Source organism: Epinephelus lanceolatus, chromosome 8 (assembly GCF_041903045.1).
Source record: "Epinephelus lanceolatus isolate andai-2023 chromosome 8, ASM4190304v1, whole genome shotgun sequence".
In the NCBI taxonomy this organism is placed as follows: Eukaryota; Metazoa; Chordata; class Actinopteri; order Perciformes; family Serranidae; genus Epinephelus; species Epinephelus lanceolatus.
In genome coordinates this window covers 17,809,127-17,831,628 of record NC_135741.1, presented here as the reverse complement: position 1 = coordinate 17,831,628, position 22,502 = coordinate 17,809,127, and the positions used below count along the sequence as shown (strand labels likewise).

At 41.2% G+C, this 22,502-nt stretch overlaps 1 protein-coding gene across 12 annotated transcripts in view; it reads left to right on the top strand.

The window, feature by feature from the left end:
- Window positions 1–8,621: 8,621 nt before the first annotated feature.
- The window catches only part of LOC117258460 (membrane-associated guanylate kinase, WW and PDZ domain-containing protein 1-like), a 144,932-nt gene continuing 131,051 nt past the window's right edge, over window positions 8,622–22,502 (top strand). For 9 of the 12 annotated variants that reach the window (XM_033629401.2, XM_033629400.2, XM_033629396.2 and 6 more), the window contains exon 1: window positions 8,625–9,397. In XM_033629401.2, coding sequence (XP_033485292.2) covers window positions 9,100–9,397 — 298 coding nt within the window. In that variant the 5' untranslated portion in view covers window positions 8,625–9,099. Of the gene's footprint in view, window positions 9,398–22,502 lie in introns of all 12 variants that reach the window. The other 3 variants (XM_033629402.2, XM_033629404.2, XM_078169942.1) reach the window with 3 other exon arrangements.

Sequence of the window (22,502 nt, the reverse complement as noted above, 5' to 3'; positions counted from 1 at the left end):
TACTTCTGTGGCGTGCAGCCCACTGCATAAGTGTTAGCGTTGCCAGGTGGGAAATGTAGGATTATCGTACCAGAGATTAAAAATTATCGTATTTTGGGGGCGTCGGTGGCTTAGTGGTAGAGCAGGCGCCCCATGTACAAGGCTGTTGCTGCAGCGGCCCGGGTTCAGGTCCAGCCTGTGGCCCTTTGCTGCATGTCGTCCCCCCTCTCTCTCCCCCACTCACGCTTACCTGTCCTGTCCATTAAAGGCAAAATGGCCAAAAAATATCTTAAAAAAAAAAAAATTCGTATTTTGAAGGAAATTTTCATACACCCATCATAACCAAAATAACAAGCCTACTTTCAGCGGCACTCATTATCCTTGCTTCTGTTTTTCCTCTTCTTCTTCTTCCTCTGTTTTGAATCTCATTCTCGCTCGACTTCCTGACAGGTCCTAGCGTCTCGTGGGGCAGCCGCAGCTGACCAGCCAATTGTGCTCGTTTTTCTGAGACAAACGCCGCCCGTATCTCACGCTAAGCAAAACGAGATTGTCTGGAAACATGTTACATGGGAACAGATGCCTTCAGGGTTCACAAAAAAACTCCAGCATACTGATTACAACCACACATTCACAAAATGGTCAAATTATTGTACATTTGGCCTTTTTTGGGATTATTGATCGTACATCATACAGAGGGCCAAATTATCGTATATTTGGCCTTTTTTGGGATTACTGATCGTGCAGAGGGCCAAATTATCATACAAATACGATAATTATCGTACACCTGGCAATACTGATAAGCGTAGTGTTTCACCCACTGGCCCCTCCCATGAGTTCCTGCTCAGCTCATAGACTTTACACCGTGATGATGTCACAGATTTTTAAAACACTCGAGTAATGTTTTACAAATATAAAACCACCATGGCTCAAAAATTATAAAATAGAAAGAGTCACAATTTACTTTTAAGTATGGGGTGCCGTTTGTAAAGTGTCTCACGCTGAAAATAACATCAACATTTTGCCACATTTAGCTTCAAACAATGTTTAAAAAAGTATTGTGAATTTTTTAATGTCACCTTTTACCACATTTACAGCAATATTTGTTAACTTAGAAATATATTAAATAGTTAAATCTAAATATTAAATGTGGCACCTAAATGTTAAATATTAAATCTAAATCTAAATGTTAAATCTAAATGCTAAATCTAAATATTAAATCTAAATCTAAATGCTAAATGCTAAATCTAAATGTTAAATCTAAATATTAAATATAAATATAAATATAAATGTTAAATCTAAATGCTAAATATAAATCTAAATGTTAAATGTTAAATCTAAATGTTCTGGGTGAAACTAAATATTTAGCTAATATGTAAATTCTATCAGGACGTCATCTGTTAAAAGTCTCCCGTTGTCGGATGAAACTACTCCAGTTAGCTCAATCATGTTGTAACTAAGGCATCCGCTGGAAAAAAATATTTTTTTTCACGGACCGTTTAGAGTTAATGAGTCATTACAGACACCGCTAACGGGGCTAACCGTTAGTTGTTAGCCCCTAATCTACGATAACCGTGTTATTAATTTCAGAACGTGATAGTAATGTTTGTTCAATCATTGTGTTTATAGACTTCACAAACACCAGATTAGTCTAAACGGTGATATAGTGACATGAAAAATGTGAGATATGCATATATATATGTAGCTAAACTCCGCTGGTTTTCTACCTGGAAGTATTTGTAAACAACAAGGTGATTCCCTCCGAAGGGACACTAACAACTTAAAGTACACATCAAATAAAATTTCTCCGAACACGTTTCTTGTTATTTTAGGTAGTTATTATCACGCTAATGTATGTTCAAGTGTTCATTTCCCCCGATAAGTTGGTTTTAATTCGTTATTTGATTCTATAAACACAGTCTGACCATCTCGAGCTTTTATTTTGGTACTTCCGGTGACCGGCAGTGTGAATTTGCATATTAGCTAAATATTTAGTTTCACCCAGAATATTTAGATTTAACATTTAGATTTATATTTAGCATTTAGATTTAACATTTAACATTTATATTTATATTTAATATTTAGATTTAACATTTATATTTAGCATTTAGATTTAACATTTAGATTTATATTTATATTTAGCATTTAGATTTAACATTTAGATTTAATATTTAGATTTAACATTTAGATTTAGCATTTAGATTTAACATTTAGGTGCCACATTTAATATTTAGATTTAACTATTTAATATATTTCTAAGTTAACAAATATTGCTGTAAATATGGTAAAAGGTGACGTTAAAAAATTCACAATACTTTTTTAAACATTGTTTGAAGCTAAATGTGGCAAAATGTTGATGTTATTTTCAGCGTGAGCCACTTTACAAATGGCACCCCATATTTAAGAGACTTTTAAGCTTTTCCAAGCCATATGGCAATGTGCCCCAATACAGTCACTGGAGTAGAGCGAGCTCTTTAATTCACCAATTGATGATCACTATTTCTGAAGGAAAGCAAACTATCATTTCACACTCCAGCCTGTCAAAAATGTGAATTGTTTCCAAGAACAAATTGCACATCTTTTTTTCCTGTTACAGTGAGATTATGTAAATATTTTATGTATTAGCTGAGCGGGTATTTCAGTCTCCCACAGGACACCATATGCACGGACAGAGAAAGAAGAACATGTTACATCGAAACTATTTTTAGACTCTATAAAAACATGTTTGAACTCCTTTACTCTAATGTCTGATTCATAAAGCATGAATAAGACATTAGAGAGGCAAAGAATAAACTACTATAAGTAAGAACATGTTCTGCAAAGTGAATGATATGACTCAGTGAAACACCTTGAGTCTTTTTGTTTTCACCGGCGAGAGCTTTGATGCAGTGTCTTTTGACCGCCATGACAGATCAATACAATGTTTGACTTGCTGGTTAATGTTTGATTGCTATGTATTGATTGTGGACTCATGGCATTCCTGAGGTTTGGACAGCCAATTACTGTCACTCATAAAACTAAACACTCTGTGTTACACAATTCTGGAGGAATTACATTCACTATATCACTGGTTGTTGCTGCAGGCTCGCCTTCATGTAGCACTCAAAGTCCTGCTTTTTTTTATCTGTCGTAACGTTTTGACCAGGGAAACAATGTGTTAGTGTGTACTTTCTGTTCTTGGAGAAACAGTTTGTACAAATTATTAAACTCGTCTGGAGTCAACAGAATAAACACAGAGTGGAGCATTGAAGTTTTCTTTTGATTACTGGTGGAAATGGGCCTTCATTATGTGATCTGTTCAGAGAGAATAAAAATACTACCAAGGATACTTTATCTGACAACTGTAATCATAATAAAAAATCTTGTTTCTAACAGTCTAAAACTGATTTACAGAGTACCTCACTGTGACATCCATAAACATGAAGCTGTTAATGGTTCACTCACACAGATATTTTCACTTTCCTGATTACACGTCTCCTCAGGACTTGACTGGCCTGACCTGCCTCACTTTCCTGTAGAAGCTGTTAAAGGAGTAGTTCACCATTTTGGGAAATACACATATCCACTTTCCAGCTGAGAGCTAGATAAGAAGATTGACACCACCATCTTGTCTTGTTTGTTGAATACGAAGCTACAGCTAGCAGCTGATTAGCTTCAGGAATGAGTGGTACATCATTATCTGTATTTGTGTCTTTATCTGTTTAACTAAGGGCCTGTCCCAATACCCACACTTCCCCTAGAAATACCCACTTGCACTTGGTTGTGCACATTCACGTTTAGGCTAGTGATGTCCCAAAACAGAATTGAGGTAGAGGAAGTGGTTTCCAAGGGAGCCCCGACCCACACTTACAGCTAAGAGGAAGACGAAATTTCCCAGAACACCTTGCAAAGTCAGCAACTTCGGCAAGTTTTCGAAAACAATTTGTTACTGTACGATTGGTATGTAGGCTACACAAACAACAGATAGTTGGACTAGCGTAAACTCATCAGCAACTCTTTTGAACACAGCGTCAAAATGTTTAAACAAATCGACTTACCCGAACAAAATCGATCAGAACAAGAAGACGTCGTAGGCGCCTCCTGTTTTCAGCATTTCTTCTCCACTGATTCATCAGACGGAGAAGAATAAACATAGAACACACCACAACACAAACGCTGAAGCCGGCATTTTCATTGCATCGCTACTACGCATGACGTATGCCTGCATGTTGGCCATGCCGATTTGCATGAAGTGGTGTCTCATTTCTTAGGGAAAGATCTCTACCCTGATATTCCTCACTTCCCTCATCAAGGGTTATCTCGCAAATGAGGGCACTCAATACCAAGTGGAAGATTTAAGAGGCAGCAATGGTACAGGCCCAAACTAAATTTTCTATATCTGTTCTCGAAGTGGGTGGGGTTGAACCTGCAGTGTGTGGGATCTAACTTGAAAGTGGGTAGGACATAATCTAAAGTTGTAATTTTAAGCTTGAAATTGATGATGGTTGATCAGAAGTTGCTATCTTACTATATCTTTCTTACTATATAATGATGAAAACACGTTTTTCTCCTCACTAACTTGGTCAATCCATGTGAAATTTGGCACAGTGGTAGAGGGTCATGGGAGGATGCTAATGAAGCAATATTACATCAATTGGCCAAAGGGGGGCGCTATAGCAACCGATTGAAATTGCAAACTTTGAATGGGCATATCTCATGCCCCGTATGTCGTAGCGACATGAAACTTTGCACAGAGATGCCTCTCCTCACGAGGAACAAATTTGCCTCAAGAACCCATAACTTCCGGTTATATAAATTTTCCGCCATTTTGAATTTTTTGAAAAACACTTAAAATCGATCTCTTCCTAGGAAGTTTGACCGATCTTTATGAAACTCGGTGAATATAATCTAGGGACCAATATCTAAAGTTCCCTCTTGGCAAAAGTTGGAAAACTTACTAAAACTGAGCTTCTATAAGGCAATGAATATTGCAGAGGGCGTGGCTCATCACATAAAGCTGTATAACATCTCTAGGGTTTCACCGATCACCACGCAACTAGAGAGCTAATTTCTTATCTAGGCCTAACCGCCGCATTGATTTTTACTAAACTTGGTAGATATGTAGAACAGGACGCCTCAAGGTGACTGGAGAAATTTAACTCTAATTGGCAACTGGGTGGCGCTATAACAACAGAAAAATGCTTAAAAATGGCTAAAATGCGACTGATCGCTGTGGCTCCCCCTGTGGCCCAACGTTGTTGTTTTTTTCTCATTTTTGGTATGACTAAGTCATGGTATGGTATGCTGTACTCAGTGGGCATGGACAAGTATTTATTATTTATTTGAGAACCATTTATATACAACAGTCTCAGAATTGACCCTTCGTTAATCTCATTCATGTATGTGCTGAGTTTCTCATCAGAAGGAGGAGGGGATGGTGGATGGTATGACACGAGACATCCGACGAGCAGGGGACCACTGTGCGAGACCAACGTTTCGGGATGTGTCCAACCATGTTGGTAGTGACCAACCTGGGCATTTTAAGCCAAAACATTATGTTTAAGTCGAACCCCACATTAACCACAGCGTTGTCACAACATAGAACTTGAATTGCAATGTAAAGTTTAAACAAATCTGCTACATATAAATGTAACATATCTGGTGATTGAGTTGAGAGTTTTCAGATGATGGTTTAATCACAGGGCTGTATGTGAGGAACAGTGCTCACCTCACCAGTCGGAGCACATCAGAGCTGGATGTGTGTCACATTCATCGGCCTGCAGCTGTTGGTTGTCCCCGCTGAGAATGTCATGTGACATGTGACTGGCAGAATGGAGCCCACTTTGCAGCACATAGAATAATGACGGACAGCGCGTCATGTATGTTGTCTTTACCAGACACTCACAGGTACATCAATGTAACACAGACCGTGTAAAGGAAACAGATAATGACGGCTATATTCTAGCCAAGACTAATATGGTCTATATGACTATCGGGAGAGGTAAAAGTGACACAGTTGAGTCAACATGAACACTCCCAGCACTCAACACTGAGATGTAATGGGATGGAAAGCTGCCTTTCATGCACAGCTATCCAGGCCACTGCCCTCGCAGCCTGTGGTAGAGTGCCAGTTACTGTACTTTATCTGAACAGGCAGGAAACACAGAGAGCCTGTTTTTCCCCTGCAGTGGCATGTGTTTCTCACCTGATCCCCCCGTCGCTCTTTTCCTAAGTGCAGATATTCATATCATTATGTCTCTGTCAAACATCAACAATGGGTCCTTTGACTTTCACTAAAAATCACATTGGTTTGGCTTCTGCTTTGGGCTGTCGCAGGAAAACTTATTTGAACTATGAAGTGTGAACTTTGCAGGAAAGAAAAAGTCTGAGCTTGTCAAGAAGACTAAAATACAAACCTACTATGAAATGTATATGTTTACAATAAGCTACTATAAGTGTGTGGGGGTTGTGTGTGTCTTTAACCCTTTGCAAAGGTGAGGTTAATGTGACAAAGGGTACAGCTCCACTCTGTATGAGACACTACGACTTATAATCAGGCAGGTTTACAGGATGATGGTTTGAATTGGTGTTTAAAGGTTATTTATAAAGACACAACTTTAAATATTTGCTTTAGAAATAATGATTTAATTCATTCATAGAAAGGTGACAAAAAACACCCCCCACAGGTACAAACACTCCTCTGCCCATCAAGTGAACTCACTGTTGAACTGGATTATTATTGGTGGAGAGGAAACTGCTTGGGCCTCGTACTCCGGTAGTTCTATCTATAATAATGCAAAACATTTTACTGGTTGATTATTTGTTTTGTACTGCAGTCAAGTACAGTTTTAAGGCACTAGAATATTTTTATTTTATGTAACTTTATACTCCACAGAGGGAAACATTGTCCCTGCTTCTCTGCTACAGCTTTGCAGATTAAAGTTTACACACAAAGTATAATTCTACGTTGTATATAAGTAGTTAAAATGACCTTGGACACACATGAAGTCAGTTTGCATTGTGCTGAAAATACTTAACACATTTCTTATTGCCGTAAAACTTCAGTTAAGAGCCTAGTCTCTGTTAAATGCCCAGTCCCTTTTACTAGCCCAGTGTGGCTACTCATTTTGCCTGTCTCAATTGACCTTTTGCTAAGCCCTGTCCCTTTGTGATGGTCTGACAAGCTGTCAGAGTAAGCATGGAGCCCACACTGTCATTAACTGCACTCCCTGAAGAAATATTACCATATTTTGGAAAAAATGAAAGAGTGATTCCAGAGAGAAGCAGACAGAGGGGTCTACAGTCTGTGTTTGAAGGATATATCCAGGATGTCAAACTGACTCAGCAGCAACAACAGGTTAAAAAGACAAAGATAGTTAGAAGCTAAAGCCCAACTATAGGCTACAGATCACAGTGTAAAAGTGAACCACCACATCACTGCTGATCGCCACACAAGACAATGAATATAAAGGGAAACTTTGCTGATATTAAACCAGCTGTGTGGCATCACAGTGTGTGCAGATGAACAGTGTTTGGCTTCCCCCTCTGTGCTGCTGCCAGCACCCGGATCTCTGCCACTGGACTGGCAGGGATCTCCAGGGGAAGTCAAACAACGTTCAGCTGTGCACAATGCGATGACACACAGCTGGTTCAATATCAGCAAAGTTTCCCTGCTTCCCTTCACTGGTTCCTGTACAGCAGGGTCGGTCTTTGTTTCATTGTTACAATCATTAAAAAGCAAAAGCAAAGCTAGCTAACCCTACACTTTTCAGGTTTCGATTTTGGTTCTGGAACAGGGAAGAAACGTATATCCTTTCCCAACCTCTCCAGGTAACGAGTATCATTAATACACGACGTGCCCCAGGCACAACATTTAGCTCCAAATCCACAAAACCAGCCTGAAAATGAAGGAAATCTGAAACGATTGCATTAGAGTCAATGGAGCACAGCTGTGTTGTTGTCGGCCCCTGGTCTGAGCCGGCCCGATGCTACGTTACGATTGGCCAGTCTATGTCTGTGGGTGGAACTTAACAAAAGGTCAATTCCCCAGACCTACATTGCATGAGTCACCCCCTCCATTGCTAAAACGAAAGCTACGCCCCTGCTTCTTTTACAAACATTATTGCCAGAGAAAGGCTGAAGGGAGGCTTTACGCCTGAATTTGTCTTTAGGGCCTACTACAAGAATAAATCCTACTACTATAAATAACAATAATAATAAACTATATTAGTATATCTAAATTAAAGTTATTTCACTGAGTTGTTTTCTATTGTCTGTGTGAGGAGTGTTAAAACTATGTTGGGCAAGTTGATGCAAATACTCATTTAAACTTGTCCTGGAGCTTTTGTTCTGAGCTTGTCACCTTCATAATGAAAGTGTGCCTGAATAAAGTCTCCTCCTGGCTCCTCTGGCACCTTCTGGTTTGGAGTTTGAACCATCAGCCTCCGCAAAGCTGCAGTTCTGCTGTCTGCAGAGGGAAACTGGGCTCTGTGGTGAGGCTCCATTATTTATGAATAAGGACTAAATGCTGGAGCTCCTGGGAGGATTAGACGCGGAGATCGCTGTAATCCGTTTGGAAACTCGTGCGGGGGAGGAGCTTCAGGACCCGGTAGGTGTGGGGTCGGGGAGGATTTTCCCTCGTGGAGTAGCAGCTGGACGCATGCGCCCCCCTCCCACTATTCCTCCATCCACAGCGCAGGAGCAGAGGATGAACTTGTCGCGTTACCTGCTTAAAGGCGCCGCCGGGTGCGTGAATAGCCCAACCTGCGCACGGGATAGGTAAATGTTTGCTTGTGGAAAGTTTAAAAAAGGGAAAATACTCGACAGAAACTTGAAGATTAATAAGGATAAGAGTGTTTGGATGCAAAGCGGACAGTAGAGGAGCAGCCAGCGAGGAATCAGAGCGCGTGTTGTTGTCAAAGATGCGGAAACAACAACAGAAGCGACAGCAATCTGGATTTTGATCCACTGGGATCTTTCCTCAGCGCCGGGGAGCAGCATGGCTTGGCTCAGGAGGAGGGTGAAAATGTTCCAACTTGGAGTGACACCCGAACAACCTGAAGTTTTCTGCCTGCTGGGACTGTCTCTGTGCTATGGTTTTTACACCATCCCGCGGAATTAACGGGTTATTGGAGCAGAGTCATCATGTCAAAAGTCATTCAGAAGAAAAACCACTGGATCAACAAAGTCAACGACAGCCTGGTGATCCGGGACGCGTGCGGAGAGCTGAATGTGGAGCTGCGCGGCGGAGCGGAGAATGGAGAGTTTCCGTACATCGGGCAAGTTAGGGAGGATGCTGTGGTTTACCAGGACGGTAAACTGTGCGACGGGGAGCTGCTGCTGGAGGTGGAAGGGCTGCCTGTGTCTGGATTACCTCTCTATGACATTTTAACTGTGATTAACTGCTGCAAAGGTCCTGTCAGGTTGAAAACTGTGCGTCAAGGTAAGAGAAAACTGATCCAAGTCCCCAGTATCCTCCTCTGTGTGTGTGTGTCTCCGTGTGTGTGAGTGAGATTAACACTCACGCACAAAAGAGTCCCAGTGGAAGTTGTTTTATAATTGCCATGTGGCACAGCATTATGGGCACATAACAAAATGGTGATGCGTGTGTGAAGTAGGGCAGAGGGAGGAACGCACGGTGCTGCTGTGCTGCTCATCTTCTCCTCCAACAGCAGCCTGGAGTTTCCACACACTTTGACATGAAGCTGCCCTGACAGTCCTCCTGCCCTCATTTGTCTAACATTGCTGCTAAAGCCACTGTGGGTCAGACCTGCGGGGTCACAGATTAGGCCACTTACAAAGACCGCCAGCTCCAGAGCTTCATCTGCACTCAGCACTTAAAGCACACACACATACACACACACACACACACACACACACACACACACACACACACACTGTCTGCTGCCACTACTCTGACACGATACCTTTACTTTCTCTGCCGAAGGCTCAAAGGCCACTGTCGCCCTATGTGGCTTGTTGTTTTCTCTGCTGATAGTAGCAGTGTCCCATCTGTGGTTTAGATTTTCACACTGCTTCTCTCTTTCTAGGGCTTCAATTACCAATTATTTTCATTATCAATTAATTTATGTATAATTTTCTTAATTTTATTGATAATTTGGTTCAGGAAGTGTCAAAAAATTACAGTTCAAAACTCAAAGATGTTAAAGGTCCAGTGTGTAGGATTTAGAGGGATATAATGGCAGAAATTGAATGAAATATAATAGCATAAAACTTAAATTAAAAGCCCAGTTCCTTTTACTGGCCTGGTGTGGCTACACATTTTGACAAATAAACATCTGTGTCAGTTAGACGCCTGGTCTGGTTGCCAAGCAGTTCATTTTTTTTAATAGATTGTCTTCAGATTTCTAAAAGCAGATTGTTGGCTACCTCAAATTATGTGTCCATTCCTCGATTACCCTGTAAGTTATCCATATTTTCTTTGGTTGGTAAGGGTCCACCAATCCAAGTTGTTAGTATTGATTTAACAGGATAAACTTCGGTTGTGTCGGTATGCCGGGTGCTGTCACTCTCTGTCTCTGATCTGTCGGAGCTAGATCAAATTACTGATTCATAATTGATATATTATCTGAAGCTTATAAAAGTAACGTTCATACTGGTTTAAACAAACAGATCATATTTCCCATCTTTGCTGAGCAGCAGTTTTGTGTGAAAGGAATTAAAGGCCTGTCCCAAATATAGGCCCAATGGTTTCAGTGATTTAAGCAAATAATAGGCCGGGTTAGAGTGTTTTCTTTTGTGTATAATCACATGAAAATACGAATTGTGTTTTTGTTGCCTTGGAATGAGCTGTTTATATCTAGGGAGCGGGTCCTTGCCCACGGAGATTGCCGTGTTGCACCGCCATGTTTCTACAGTAGCCCAGATCAGAGAAACCAAACACTGTCTCTAGACAGGGCCATTTGCAAGTCCAGTTGCGTTTGATTCAATTGCCTTGGGACAACTATGACCTGGATGAATGAGAATATCAACAGGCATTTGCGTTTTCCTTTTCATGTCGGCCATTGTAGTTAGCAGCCCTCCGCGATGAACGTCATCGGAAAAACTTTGCTTTTTTTACGTGAAACTGCTTTAATCAGTGTTTTTACCAGTTTAACTCACGCAGTTTATTTGCTTTAGAGAGGAAGAGAGCTCTGCTGATAATTTAGCTCATGTAAAAAACCTGCTGAACGTCTGGATCTGAAGTTATTGGAGAAAAAAAGGTGAGGATGGAGGAGCAGGTGCTAGGTCAGCGGCCCGTATCAGGCATGCCAGAAAGCGTCAACAATATATTGTAACGTGAAACTGCTTTATTCAGTGTTTTTACCAGTTTAAATCACTGAGGAGTTTGTTTTGGAGAGAAAGAGACCTCTGCGGTTAATTCAGTTAACTCCCAGTAAAAACCTCCAGAATGTGTGAATCAGAAATAAGGTGAGCACATTCAGCTCCCGGGAAAAACCTCCTAGATTCCACTAAATCCCCTTAAATCTTACACACCGGACCTTTAGGTTTACGGTGATATATGAGAAATAGAAGCAGTAAATGTTACCACTGGAGTCACTGGAACCTGAGAATGTGTTGCAGTATTTCCCTACGTTTGTGAGAGCTGCACACTTAATAGAACTATTACTTAAATGGCAGTCTCTATATACGGACTCTACATTCAGTGAATGTAGAGTCTGTAGGCTAACCCCGGAGATCCTGCCTCCGGAAGAAGAGCGGAAGAGCCCTGATTTCTGGTGCTAAGCGGTTTGTAGTCCGCGTGATATTGACCAATCACGTTTGAGCTGGCTGCAGTTGTTGCCAGGTGAAACGCTCCGTGCGGTGAACTAACAAGGTGGAACATAATTGGCGTCACTGCAAACTCTGAATCCATCGCAATGGTTCAGCATATTTACTTGTGTATATATATATAAACGGAAGTCGGAAATGGAAATTTGCCTCCTCAAACCGGAATGTGAAAAAATCAGAGGTCTGCCCCCAGAGGCTGTTTTGCCGTCTGCCGGAAGTCTGACGCCGAATACAGACGATGGGTTCCGAGAATGCTTAAATGGCTATATCCAAATTGCAGGAGCTGTAATTTTTTGCTAAAGGTAACATGTGTCACAACATGCCATTATAAATGCAGCATTGTGGTGCTACAGATATGCCCCCGCCTATTATTCATAATCTGAACGTAAAAGAACATGCTTGTTTGGTACAGACCCCAGCAAAAATCATATCATCATATTATATTTTTTTCAGTGAATCACTACTAAAATGGTGATGCATATTACAATTGCAATCTCCATCAAAAATAATCGCAATATGAATTTTTTTTTTTTTTTTTTGCATGTCGACATGTTGACATATTTTATCTGTCGATCAGCTAATCGTTTAATTAACTAATCGCTCCAGCTCTGCTTCTTCCTGTAAAGCAATGTTGTTCACGTTTACTGAGGGATGCTGTGTTTGTGACACCACTCACGGGCAGCTGGGGTTATTTCTGGAAGTGCTCCCTGCGTGTTAGATGAGCTTGACCCATTGCCCATGGTCTGCTGCATCTGCATCTGTCTGAGAGACAGCTAGAGGGAGAGGGATGCAGCCACTGATTCAAACTTATTTTTTTCTCCAGTGTCTCCAGTGTACTGTGCATGGTTTTTGTTGTTCTTCCTGTTGGCCAAATCTGGATGTTCTGTGACGCCTGAGTAAATACTGAAATCATATTTCTCATTTCAAGTCAGAGGAGTTTCACCTCAGATGTCTCTTTCCACACACACACACAAACACACACACGCTCACGTTCGCTCCCCTCGCTCACGCACAATATTTGACAAAGCTTGCAGTGCTTATTCTCTGGGGAAATCATTAACTGCGTTATATAACATCGGTTTAGTTTCAGTGTAGCATCGTTGCATTTCTGGTGTACTGTATGTCCATTAGTGGCTCCGCAGTGAGCGCTTGACCTCCGGAGCTGAAGTCACGACCCCTGGGACACGAGCTCAGCGCTAACGCTGCTTTGTGTCTGCAGAACAGGAGTTTGTTTGACATATGATCAGACCAGTGTTGCACCATGGGAGATTTTTAATGTATGGTTTTGTAATTATTCTAAACTCCTGTGGAAACACTTTGTAAAGACTGCTGCAGCACCCTGATTGTAGAAATGAAAGATATCCTAAGTCGCCTTCACAGCTTTGTCATTAGTTTCCCGCACAAATTGTCAGATTCTCCTCAACTGTAATTAAAGTAGGGGGACACTCTATGACTATCTGAGTAGCTCACAAGACCTCCATTGTGCCTCACAGTCTGCTGGGCTCCCATGCAGAACCGGTCAGAGATGGATCAGATCTCTCTCCTCTCCCCTCCAAAGAGCTGTGGGTCACATTACAGGAGGCCACATCACCTCAGCACTGGAGGTGGAAACTGTATCGGTGTGTGCAGGTAGGCAGGTTGTCACTGTGGCACACTAGAGCTCCACAGGTGTGTTGTTCCCACTGAGGAATGCAGGAGGAAAACTACCTGAATGAAGTCTGGGCATTCCTGTGGTGAAGAGGTGAAATATTACACTCCAGTGGTTTTGAGTCTGGGTTTTAATTAAGTTCTTACTTCAGATTGGGAAGGAATGACAGGGATGTGAGAGACCTCGCTATTTACACAACAAACGTAGACTTTTACACTGGAATAAGTGTTAATTTTGACTGATCATTGATCATGATCACTGATCATCCAGAAGCAGGATTCACTCACTTGATTCACCTGTTCACTAATATACTTTTCATTGTCGTGGTTTAGTTTTCATGTCTTTACCTTTGCGCTCACTTTGAAACTCTCAGGCCTATTCAAACTGAAATAAATGCTCACAAAAGTACACATTAAACGCAAATACACTCAGTGAATGAACAGAACGTTCTCCTTTCTCTCCTCCAGCGGGCTGTGGTCACTTCAAATGTAACATTAACTGTACTTTGCTTACAGAGGCCTGTGTGAATGATGAATAGATTTATGGCATAATTTTTAGGTTAAAGTACAAAGAGGGAGTTCTCTTTGACCCACCGATGTGTGTCTCTTGTCTGTTATCATCAGTTGAATCCAGCTCACAGGTTAAAGGTTTTGTCTTCATAGTGTTGTCTCTGTATTTTAATGAGCATCTGATAACAGCTTTCTGTTCGTAAAGGTGCAAAGGTTGTACATCAGTTCATATAACGTTATTAGAATGATGAGCAAGAGAAAGTACAGTGAATGCATCAGAGACTGAAATACGTCTAAGAACAGGTGTGAACGACACTGTGTTTTACACTGAGCATTATACTTTGGCATTTCACCTTTCTAAGTGCACCAGAAACCCCTCCAGCACCTAAAAGGAGTTTATGGTGCTCTGATCATGGGTGGGTTTGTCTGGGTGTCTGTCTGATCTCCGGGACAAATGGCCCTCGGTCGCCTTAGATCTCGCCTTCACTTGAACCCAGCCAGAGGGAATCAGGGCTGCCTGCTGGATGCCAGGCATTCCTGAGAGGTGGGGTCGGGAGTTCACTGGTACACCCCGATCAAACAACCAGACTGCTATACATCAAACTCTCCATTTTGCTCCTCTTTCTCCTCTCAGGTCACTTCTTGCTTTCTCCCACCACCCTGCTCACTTCCTTGGTGACAGGGTGGTCTTGTGATTAGGGAGACCTTCTGTTGAACCATTCAAACCTTCAGGAGAGTTAGCGTCTGTCCTGCTGAAGTGAGCAAAACTCGGAGTGCAACTTCAGGGCCACCATGGCTACATTTAGGTTGCAGGCAAATCAGATTTGTTTCTCAAATCAGATATTCAAGACAGACAGTCCACTCTGTTATATGCAAGTGATCAGATCAGTGTGTCCAGCAGCAACAACCTATCCGCATGGACTGATGTGGTAAAGATGTAAGCATCGATCTACGTTGCTACGCTAGTGATGCGGCTTTTTAATACAGAAGCATCAGAAAGGGAGATCTTTGCCTCCTCCATCTCTGCCTGTACAGAAGCCCCCCCCTAAAGTGCCAGCAGACCATTTCTTTCGGCGACTATGCACAGACTGTTGTTCTTCATGTTGTCCTCTACAGCACTGTGCAAGTGCAGCCGCATGGATTCTGCTCAGCACCTTCTTTACTGTAGATTACATGTTGTTGTTGTTGGTTTCTTCGTGACTGACGCAAAAGACACTTTAGAATTTGTAGAAATCCAATTGTTTTTTTTGCTGTCCAGGCTTTTTAAAATCAACTTGGGTATGCCAAAAAATGGATATGGGCCGACAGTCTGAACAAGACCATTGCCTATCAGACACTGTTGCCTCAGTAGAGGCAGCAAAAGAAAATCAAAGCAGTTTTTGCTTAATTTTTATGCCTCCTTGCCTGCAGTCGCCATGGCCGGAGTCATTATGTTTTCGGGTTTTCTGTCTGTTCATCCCATTCTCCTGAGTTAGGTATCTCAGGAATGCCTTGAGAGAATTTCTTCAAATTTGGCACATCTTTGCAAAGTCTGTGTAATGAAATATGAACCATTCACTACCGTTATGCAGACATTTTGAGTTGAGCACATTGAGATAAGCAGTTGTAGAAAACTTGATGGAAATATGGTTAGTTAATTATTAATTCATGCGGAATCACTGTCTTGTGAAGTGTCAAAAATCGGTGCCTGGAAGTGGGCCTGTAGGCTCCCGACCTTGAACCTCTTGTCTCTTATCAGTTGTTCTCAGATGTCGATTTGGTACCTTAGGCTCAGCTGGCAAATACTTAAAGAAACACTGGAAACAGGCAAAGTCCGATGCAATCAAGTTTAATGTGTCAACAGGCTTTAACACATACAACTTAGTGAGTCAGACTCCGGAGTGTGACTGAAAACCTGCTCTCAGAACCCTGGCTTATATGCTGGTGGAGATTCAAATGAGTCTCCACCTCTTTTTGCTAATCTTTCCCTCTTAAGTCCAATTCTATTGGTGGAAAACCTTTCTTTGTGTCCAATTCTGATTGGGCCCATTTTTAATGGTGTAATGCAGCCTGGAATTTCCCAAGTTTTCCACCCTTAGGTTTGGTTTCGCTTTCACTCTATTTTTAAAAAACATGTGAATTTTGGGGACTTTTTATACAGTCCTCTGTGCTCTCATTCATACAAGTGAACCTTTAGAATACAATATGTGAGTGTGTGTGTGTATTACAGCATTTGAGTATGTGTTTCATCGTTAAACAAGACATAGTGTGTTCTTTCAGTAGGTGCATACAACATGATTACATAGTCTAGTGCTATGGTGCTATGAGTACTTTGACACATACAGCAATGTTTTATCATATTTAAATGTAGATTAAAGAGCTTTATAATGCCTTGTACATAAAAAACATGATTATATAAGTTTCTTAATCAATTTATACATCTTAACTTTACTGCTTGATTTGTTGGTACAAACTTTTACACTACACTTGTCATCGCTCCATGCCGCTCTGATGTTTTCGTCTGTCGCTGTTTTTTCATGCCTTCAGTGGAGTTTGTGTAAAGTTTAACATGATTCATGTACATCATAGTTTATTCATTAAGTCTGCACTTTGTTTTTATGGATTCACCAACTTTTCCATGACAGCCAAGTCTAAAAACTTTTTTGATATTTAGCCTATTTTTCTTTCTAGAAATTTTAAATAAGCATAAAAACAGGTGGATGGAAACGCACATGAAGTGGCACTAACTAACATTAGCTGTTTCTCTTTCATGGCTCCAGATGTGGTAACGGCAGATAATCAGACAGTGAAAACTAAATGCAGTGAGTGGTCCTGTAACCTCAGCACTCTGTATGTTACACCCTGTGATCTGAATCACAAGTTCCTTCTTAAAACTGACTCTGCTTTGTGGAGCTTGCACTAAGTTGTGTCACTGAAATTGTGTCTCTGATCTCTTTGCACAGTTAAGAAGGTTTACACACACATCCAGAGAGGATGTGACGGCTTTGTAGACACAGATCTCCTCTGTGATGTGCTCGTCCCAGAATGCAAGTCCCTTATATTTTCTTAAGTATGAAGATTTTGTCAGTCTTGATTTAGTGGCTGTGTAAGTATATCCCTGAAAGGCTTGTCAACAGCTTGTGACATGAATGCTGCAGCTTTCTCTCCTCTTTCTCTCTCTAGCTTCTGCTTTTTACTTTTCCATCTACATCCACCATCCCTTCATGAGCTCTGTGTTTTAATCAGCAATGGTTTGTATGTTCTTATCTTTTCATATGTTCAACCTCTTTCAGACCAAACAGTGGCTGGATATCTTCAAGAAATTGTGTAAATAGAGTTGTTGGCTGTGCTGCATACAATTTTTAAGGTTTTATACATTGGCATTTATCTTTGGTCTTGATGCTAACAATGGCGGCATACCAGTGGAGGAGCAGGGACACAGCACACAAGCAGCTCGAGTCATTTAAGCTTGAACAAATGGCTGTAATTCAGAGACTTTGCCTCAGGTGTTGTAAAAATGAGGCTGGAATGGAGCGCAGACCAGACGAGTAACAAGAAACAACCATCAGTACTGTGGATATGATGCTCCCGCAGTCAGAGGCATTCATTGTTGGGATTCCCATTCAGTTAACTGGAGCCATGTATTGGGGTTTTTTTTTGGTCACTATTTATTTGGACTTTTATTAGACTGGACATCAAACCTCATGTGCCTGTAACACAGTATCAAAAACAAATGTCAGGTCAGATCTGCAATCCTGCTTACTTACTGCTGGATCAGATTGTTCCTGATTTAAATCAAAATTTTAGGCTGTATTTTATCAAAGCAAAGGCCTTGTAACTGCTTGTGTTTAGATGTTAAACATTAGAGAGGGTTGGCTTCCGTTTTACATGAAAAATTGAATTTGTATCACAATGTGCTTATACTTCCCAAAGTACGGTGTCAAATCAATCTGATAGTGGTGTTGAAATTCAGGTACTGTGTCAGAAGGGCTGCAACTAACAAATATTTTCATTGTCAATTAATCTGTCGATTCATTTCTCAAGTAATTCAGTAGCTGTTTGGTTCATAAAGGGTCAGAAAATGGTGAAAAATGTCAATCAATGTTTCCCAAAACCCAAAATTCTGATCCTCAATTGCTTTATTTTGTCCACAACCCAAAGATATTCAGTTTGCTCTCATGGAGGAGTAAAGAAACAAGAAAATATTCACATTTTAGAAGCTCGAATCAAAGAATTTTGATTTTTTTTTCCATAAAAAGTTATTAAAACCCATTAATTGATTATTAAATTAGTTAGCAAATTAATTTGATAGTTGACAACAAATGAATCAATGAATTGCTGCAGCTCAATAATCTACCGGTGATCTTCTCAATCAGTCAGTTACTTTTGTGGTCTGAAAAACGTCCATCACAGTTTAGAAGGTTCAAAATTACACCTTAAGATGTCTTGTTTTGTCTGATCAGCACTCCAGAACCCCAAGAAATTATTATTTTTTAATTATAGAAGGTTAATAAAACTAGTGATTATTTGCATTTTGAATCAGAACAGAAGCTAGTGAATGTTTGTCATTTTGCATAAAAGTAAGGGGCGGCTGTGGCTCAGGAGGTAGAGTGGGTCATCCACTAGTCGGAGGATTGGCAGCTCAATCCCCGGCTCCTCCAGTCCACATGCCAAAGTAAATGTGTGAGTGTGTACAAAACTGAGTAGCAAGTCACCAGTGTATGTGTGTAAGTGGGTGAATGTGATTCGTAGTGTAAAAGCGCTTTGACTGGTCGGAGGACTAGAAAGGTGCCATACAAGTGCAGTCCATTTACCATTTATACAAGATTTTCCTAAGTGGTTCCTAGGCACAGTGTGCAGGTGAGGTCGAGACTTTATCAAGTAGTGATCATGTGCCAGTGCGTAAGCCTCATGCATCCAAGAGGAAGCTACAAAAAAATCGTGGACATAGTGCTGGAAAAAAACAAAAAATAAATAAAGCAAGGCAAAACTTAATGTGGACAAAGCTTCACTATCACTGGTGATACAGTTTATAAACAGAAGCCGACAATTCCTGCATACTACTATACCTTTTTTTTTTTAAGATATGAAACTGAAATTTATGAACTCAAAATTTAGTGTGTGTGTGTGAGTTATGATGTTTGTCTGTTTCTCTGGAGGCTGGAGACATGCATTATTTCAGTGGCGCAGAAAACAGGTCTTACCCCACAGGGAGCCAGGAAGTCTTGTCTGAACCCAGACACACACACGCACAATTTATTTGTGTTTCAGGTAGTGTCAGAGTGTGGTCAGATTGTGTATATCGGTTATACAGTTTGTGAAGAAGAGCCTAACTTTTAGAAACTACCTCAGCCTGAAAGGAATTCTCAGCTGATAAGGGAGAGTAAACCATGTCTGCTCAGTTAGCTCATGAAGAGATGCAGTATACTCCTCCACCGCATGCCAGTTACATTATCAGTAATAAGCATGGAGAGCCCGCAGGGTATTTAAGTACAGCACGTTGTCTCTTGTAGAGTTCACAGACATCATATTCTCCATGAAGCAGTCCAAGCAGCAAACAGGCAGCACGTTACTGTACATAGAGTCACTTCATATTTTAAATGTCACAAACACGTCTTGTTGCAGCACTTCCCTCCTCTCTCAGCTTGAGTCTGGATAAATCAGTCATGTCCTTTCTTTTTCTTCTGTGAGACAGGAATGAAATTCAGCTGTATTCATATCATACATGGCTGCACACGTGGTTATAGCTGATATTGTATTAACTGGGCCATTGAAAATTTACTGCAAAGTGTAAATAATGGAGAATACGCCTGCAGTGTTCCTCTTAGTAGCCTTAACATGATGCTAATCATCACACAGACATCATTATTGTCTATACACATTATAATTGTTAAATATTACAATTTATTATTTTAAACTGGTAGATTTTTTAGTCTTTTTTTATTATGTGTTGATTTGATGTACAAAACAGACAACACAGCTCGTACTTTCAACTCAGGTACCATCTAATTTTACAACCAGCATTTAACCACTTCCTGGTTGTTAACTTAAAAATGTCCGACTGTAAGTATTTTTACAAGGACCACCTGAATGCACCTCAGTTTTTTTTTTTTTTTGGGCATGAGGCTGGACTATTTTTCTGGGGAGGACATGCAGCCTCAGTTTCTGGTCAGTCCTCTGAAGGCCACACCTTGACCCGTTGAATTGAGACAGGTTATTTATTACTCCTAGTATTTATTTCACCCCTCTGTCATCTAAGAATTTGTACATAACTTATAGCTCACGGCCGTGTCCCAAGGAGAGTCTTGTGGGGGGCACTGCGGGAATACAGGGTACTACGGTCGCTGCTATGAGCCATGCTGTCCTTTTATAACCAAAGTGAGAGCTGTGTCCACATACTCAGCGTGAAGTCAAACACGTTCTCAGTGGGTGTTGGCCTCCGCCAGGGCTCTCACTTGTCTCTGATCCTGTTTATGATATTCTCGGACGGGATCTCAAGGTGCAGCTGGGGGGAGGAAGAGGTCCAGTTTGGTTACCTCAGATTGCATCTCTGCTTTTTTGCAGATGATGTGGTTCTGTTGACCTCCATCATGCACTGGGGCGGTTTGCAGCCAAGTGTGAAGCTGTTGGGGTGAGAGTCAGCACCTCCAAATCTGAGACCAACGTTCTCTGCCGGAAACTGGTGGATTGCCCCCTCTGGGTTGGAGAGAGTTACTGTCTCAAGCAGGGGAGTTCAAGTATCTTGGGGTCTTGTTCACCAGTGAGGGTAGAATGGAGCGTGAGCTGGATCAGCGGTTTGGTGCAGCTTCTGCAGTGATGTGGGCGCTGTAGCTGACCGTAGTGGTGCAGAGAGAGCTGAGCCAGAAGGCAAAGTTTTCGATTTACTGGTCCATCTACGTCCCCACCCTCACTTATGGTCATGAGCTCTGGGTAATGACTGAAAGAATGAGGTCACAGATACCAGTGGTCGAAATGAGAGTGGCGGGGTCAGCCTAAGAGATAGGGTAAGGAGCTTGGACATCCGGAGGGAGGTCGGAGTAGAGCCGCTGCTCCTTCACATCGAAAGGGGTCAGTTGAGGTGGTTCGGGCTTCTGATCAGGATGCCTCCTGGGCATTCTGGGCATGTCCCACTGGTAGGAGGCCCGGGGGCAGACCCAGAACATGCTGGAGGGATTACATATCTCATGTGGCCTGGGAACGCCTTGAGATCCCCCAGAAGGAGCTGGAAAGTGTTGCCGGGGAGAGGGACGTCTGGTGAGCTTTGCTTGGCCTGCTGCCCCCACGGTCTGGCTTCGGATAAGCTTTTGAAAATGGATGGAGGGATAACTTAAATGTCTTCCATAAGAACATGAAATTAAGATGATTTTACAGTTAATAAATCAGCTCTTAACATGTTTTAAATGTTCCATAGTTGTTTTTTTAAGGGTGGCAGGTTCTTTGGAGCAGATGCATGGCCTCTTGATTACCTATGCTATAAGATAATCCCACAGTTGTTTGATACCAGCTCCTGGTTCCTTCTCTTCTTTTTGTCCATTTTACTGTCACCTTTTCTGGAGCACCCTTCCTCACTGAGTGAGGTTTCGTGGGTATTCAGAGAAAACATGATGCCAGTGAACTCATCGCAAATCATATTGTCAGATAACTTCTTTACAGGCTGCGTGTGCCTGGCGGGTTGTTTTTCTTAAATAATCAAATCTTTGTTATCAGGATGACTTCCTGCAGGAAACAAACAAAAATGGAGAGAAGTGGAAAATAAGTGGAACAGTTTAACTTCTCCTGTATATAAGCATCTGTTTATGTGAGCTGTGAGAGGGAATTTAATCAAAATGTGATATTCAGCTGTAACATTTAAATCGCTGGCAGCGAGTGCATAATGTTCAGGTTTATCTTAGTTTATTTATTTATAGTTTCGTGGACAATCCCCATTAATTGACTGTAGCCAAAAAAAAAAAAAAAACAGTAAATAAGGCAGCTTTAGCCGAGGTGGCGAATTTCCAGCTGTAGTCCCCGGCCAGATGATGATAGGCAACCTAAAATACAAATACAATACAGTTATAACATCAATACTAAAATACAATTCAGAAGCAGTGCAGAACATGCAGGTCAAAAACTTGTATTCTCAAAATGTCAGTATTTCAGGAACTAAGACAAACAACCATTAGAAATCTGTCTCCCAGGGTTTGTTTAAGGCTTTCACGTGAATGTGTGCATGTGCAATATAGCGTTATATACTTTAGTTTACCTGCACAGTAGTTTGCATCATCCCCTATGGTAATTCCTATTTTTCTAAATTGATTGACAGGTTTCTCTACAACTAATCATGTTGCATCTGTTTAATGTGTGAAAATGGGACGACCTCTGGAGGATAAGACACTGTACAAATGTTTGCTTTGCATAAAGAACGACTGAGTCATGAACAATACGAGCGGGTGTTACGTGACCTGCTGAGACAGTCTCACCTGTATATGGCTCTTTATTACTTTGTTGTGCATGAATAGCTGTGATTGATTGATGTTGATACAAATAGAAACTCCATTAAAGAAAGAATTTTTATTGATGTTCCCAAGAAGATCTTCCTGGCCTGCATCTCACTGAATATTTTATTACATTAAACACTTGTA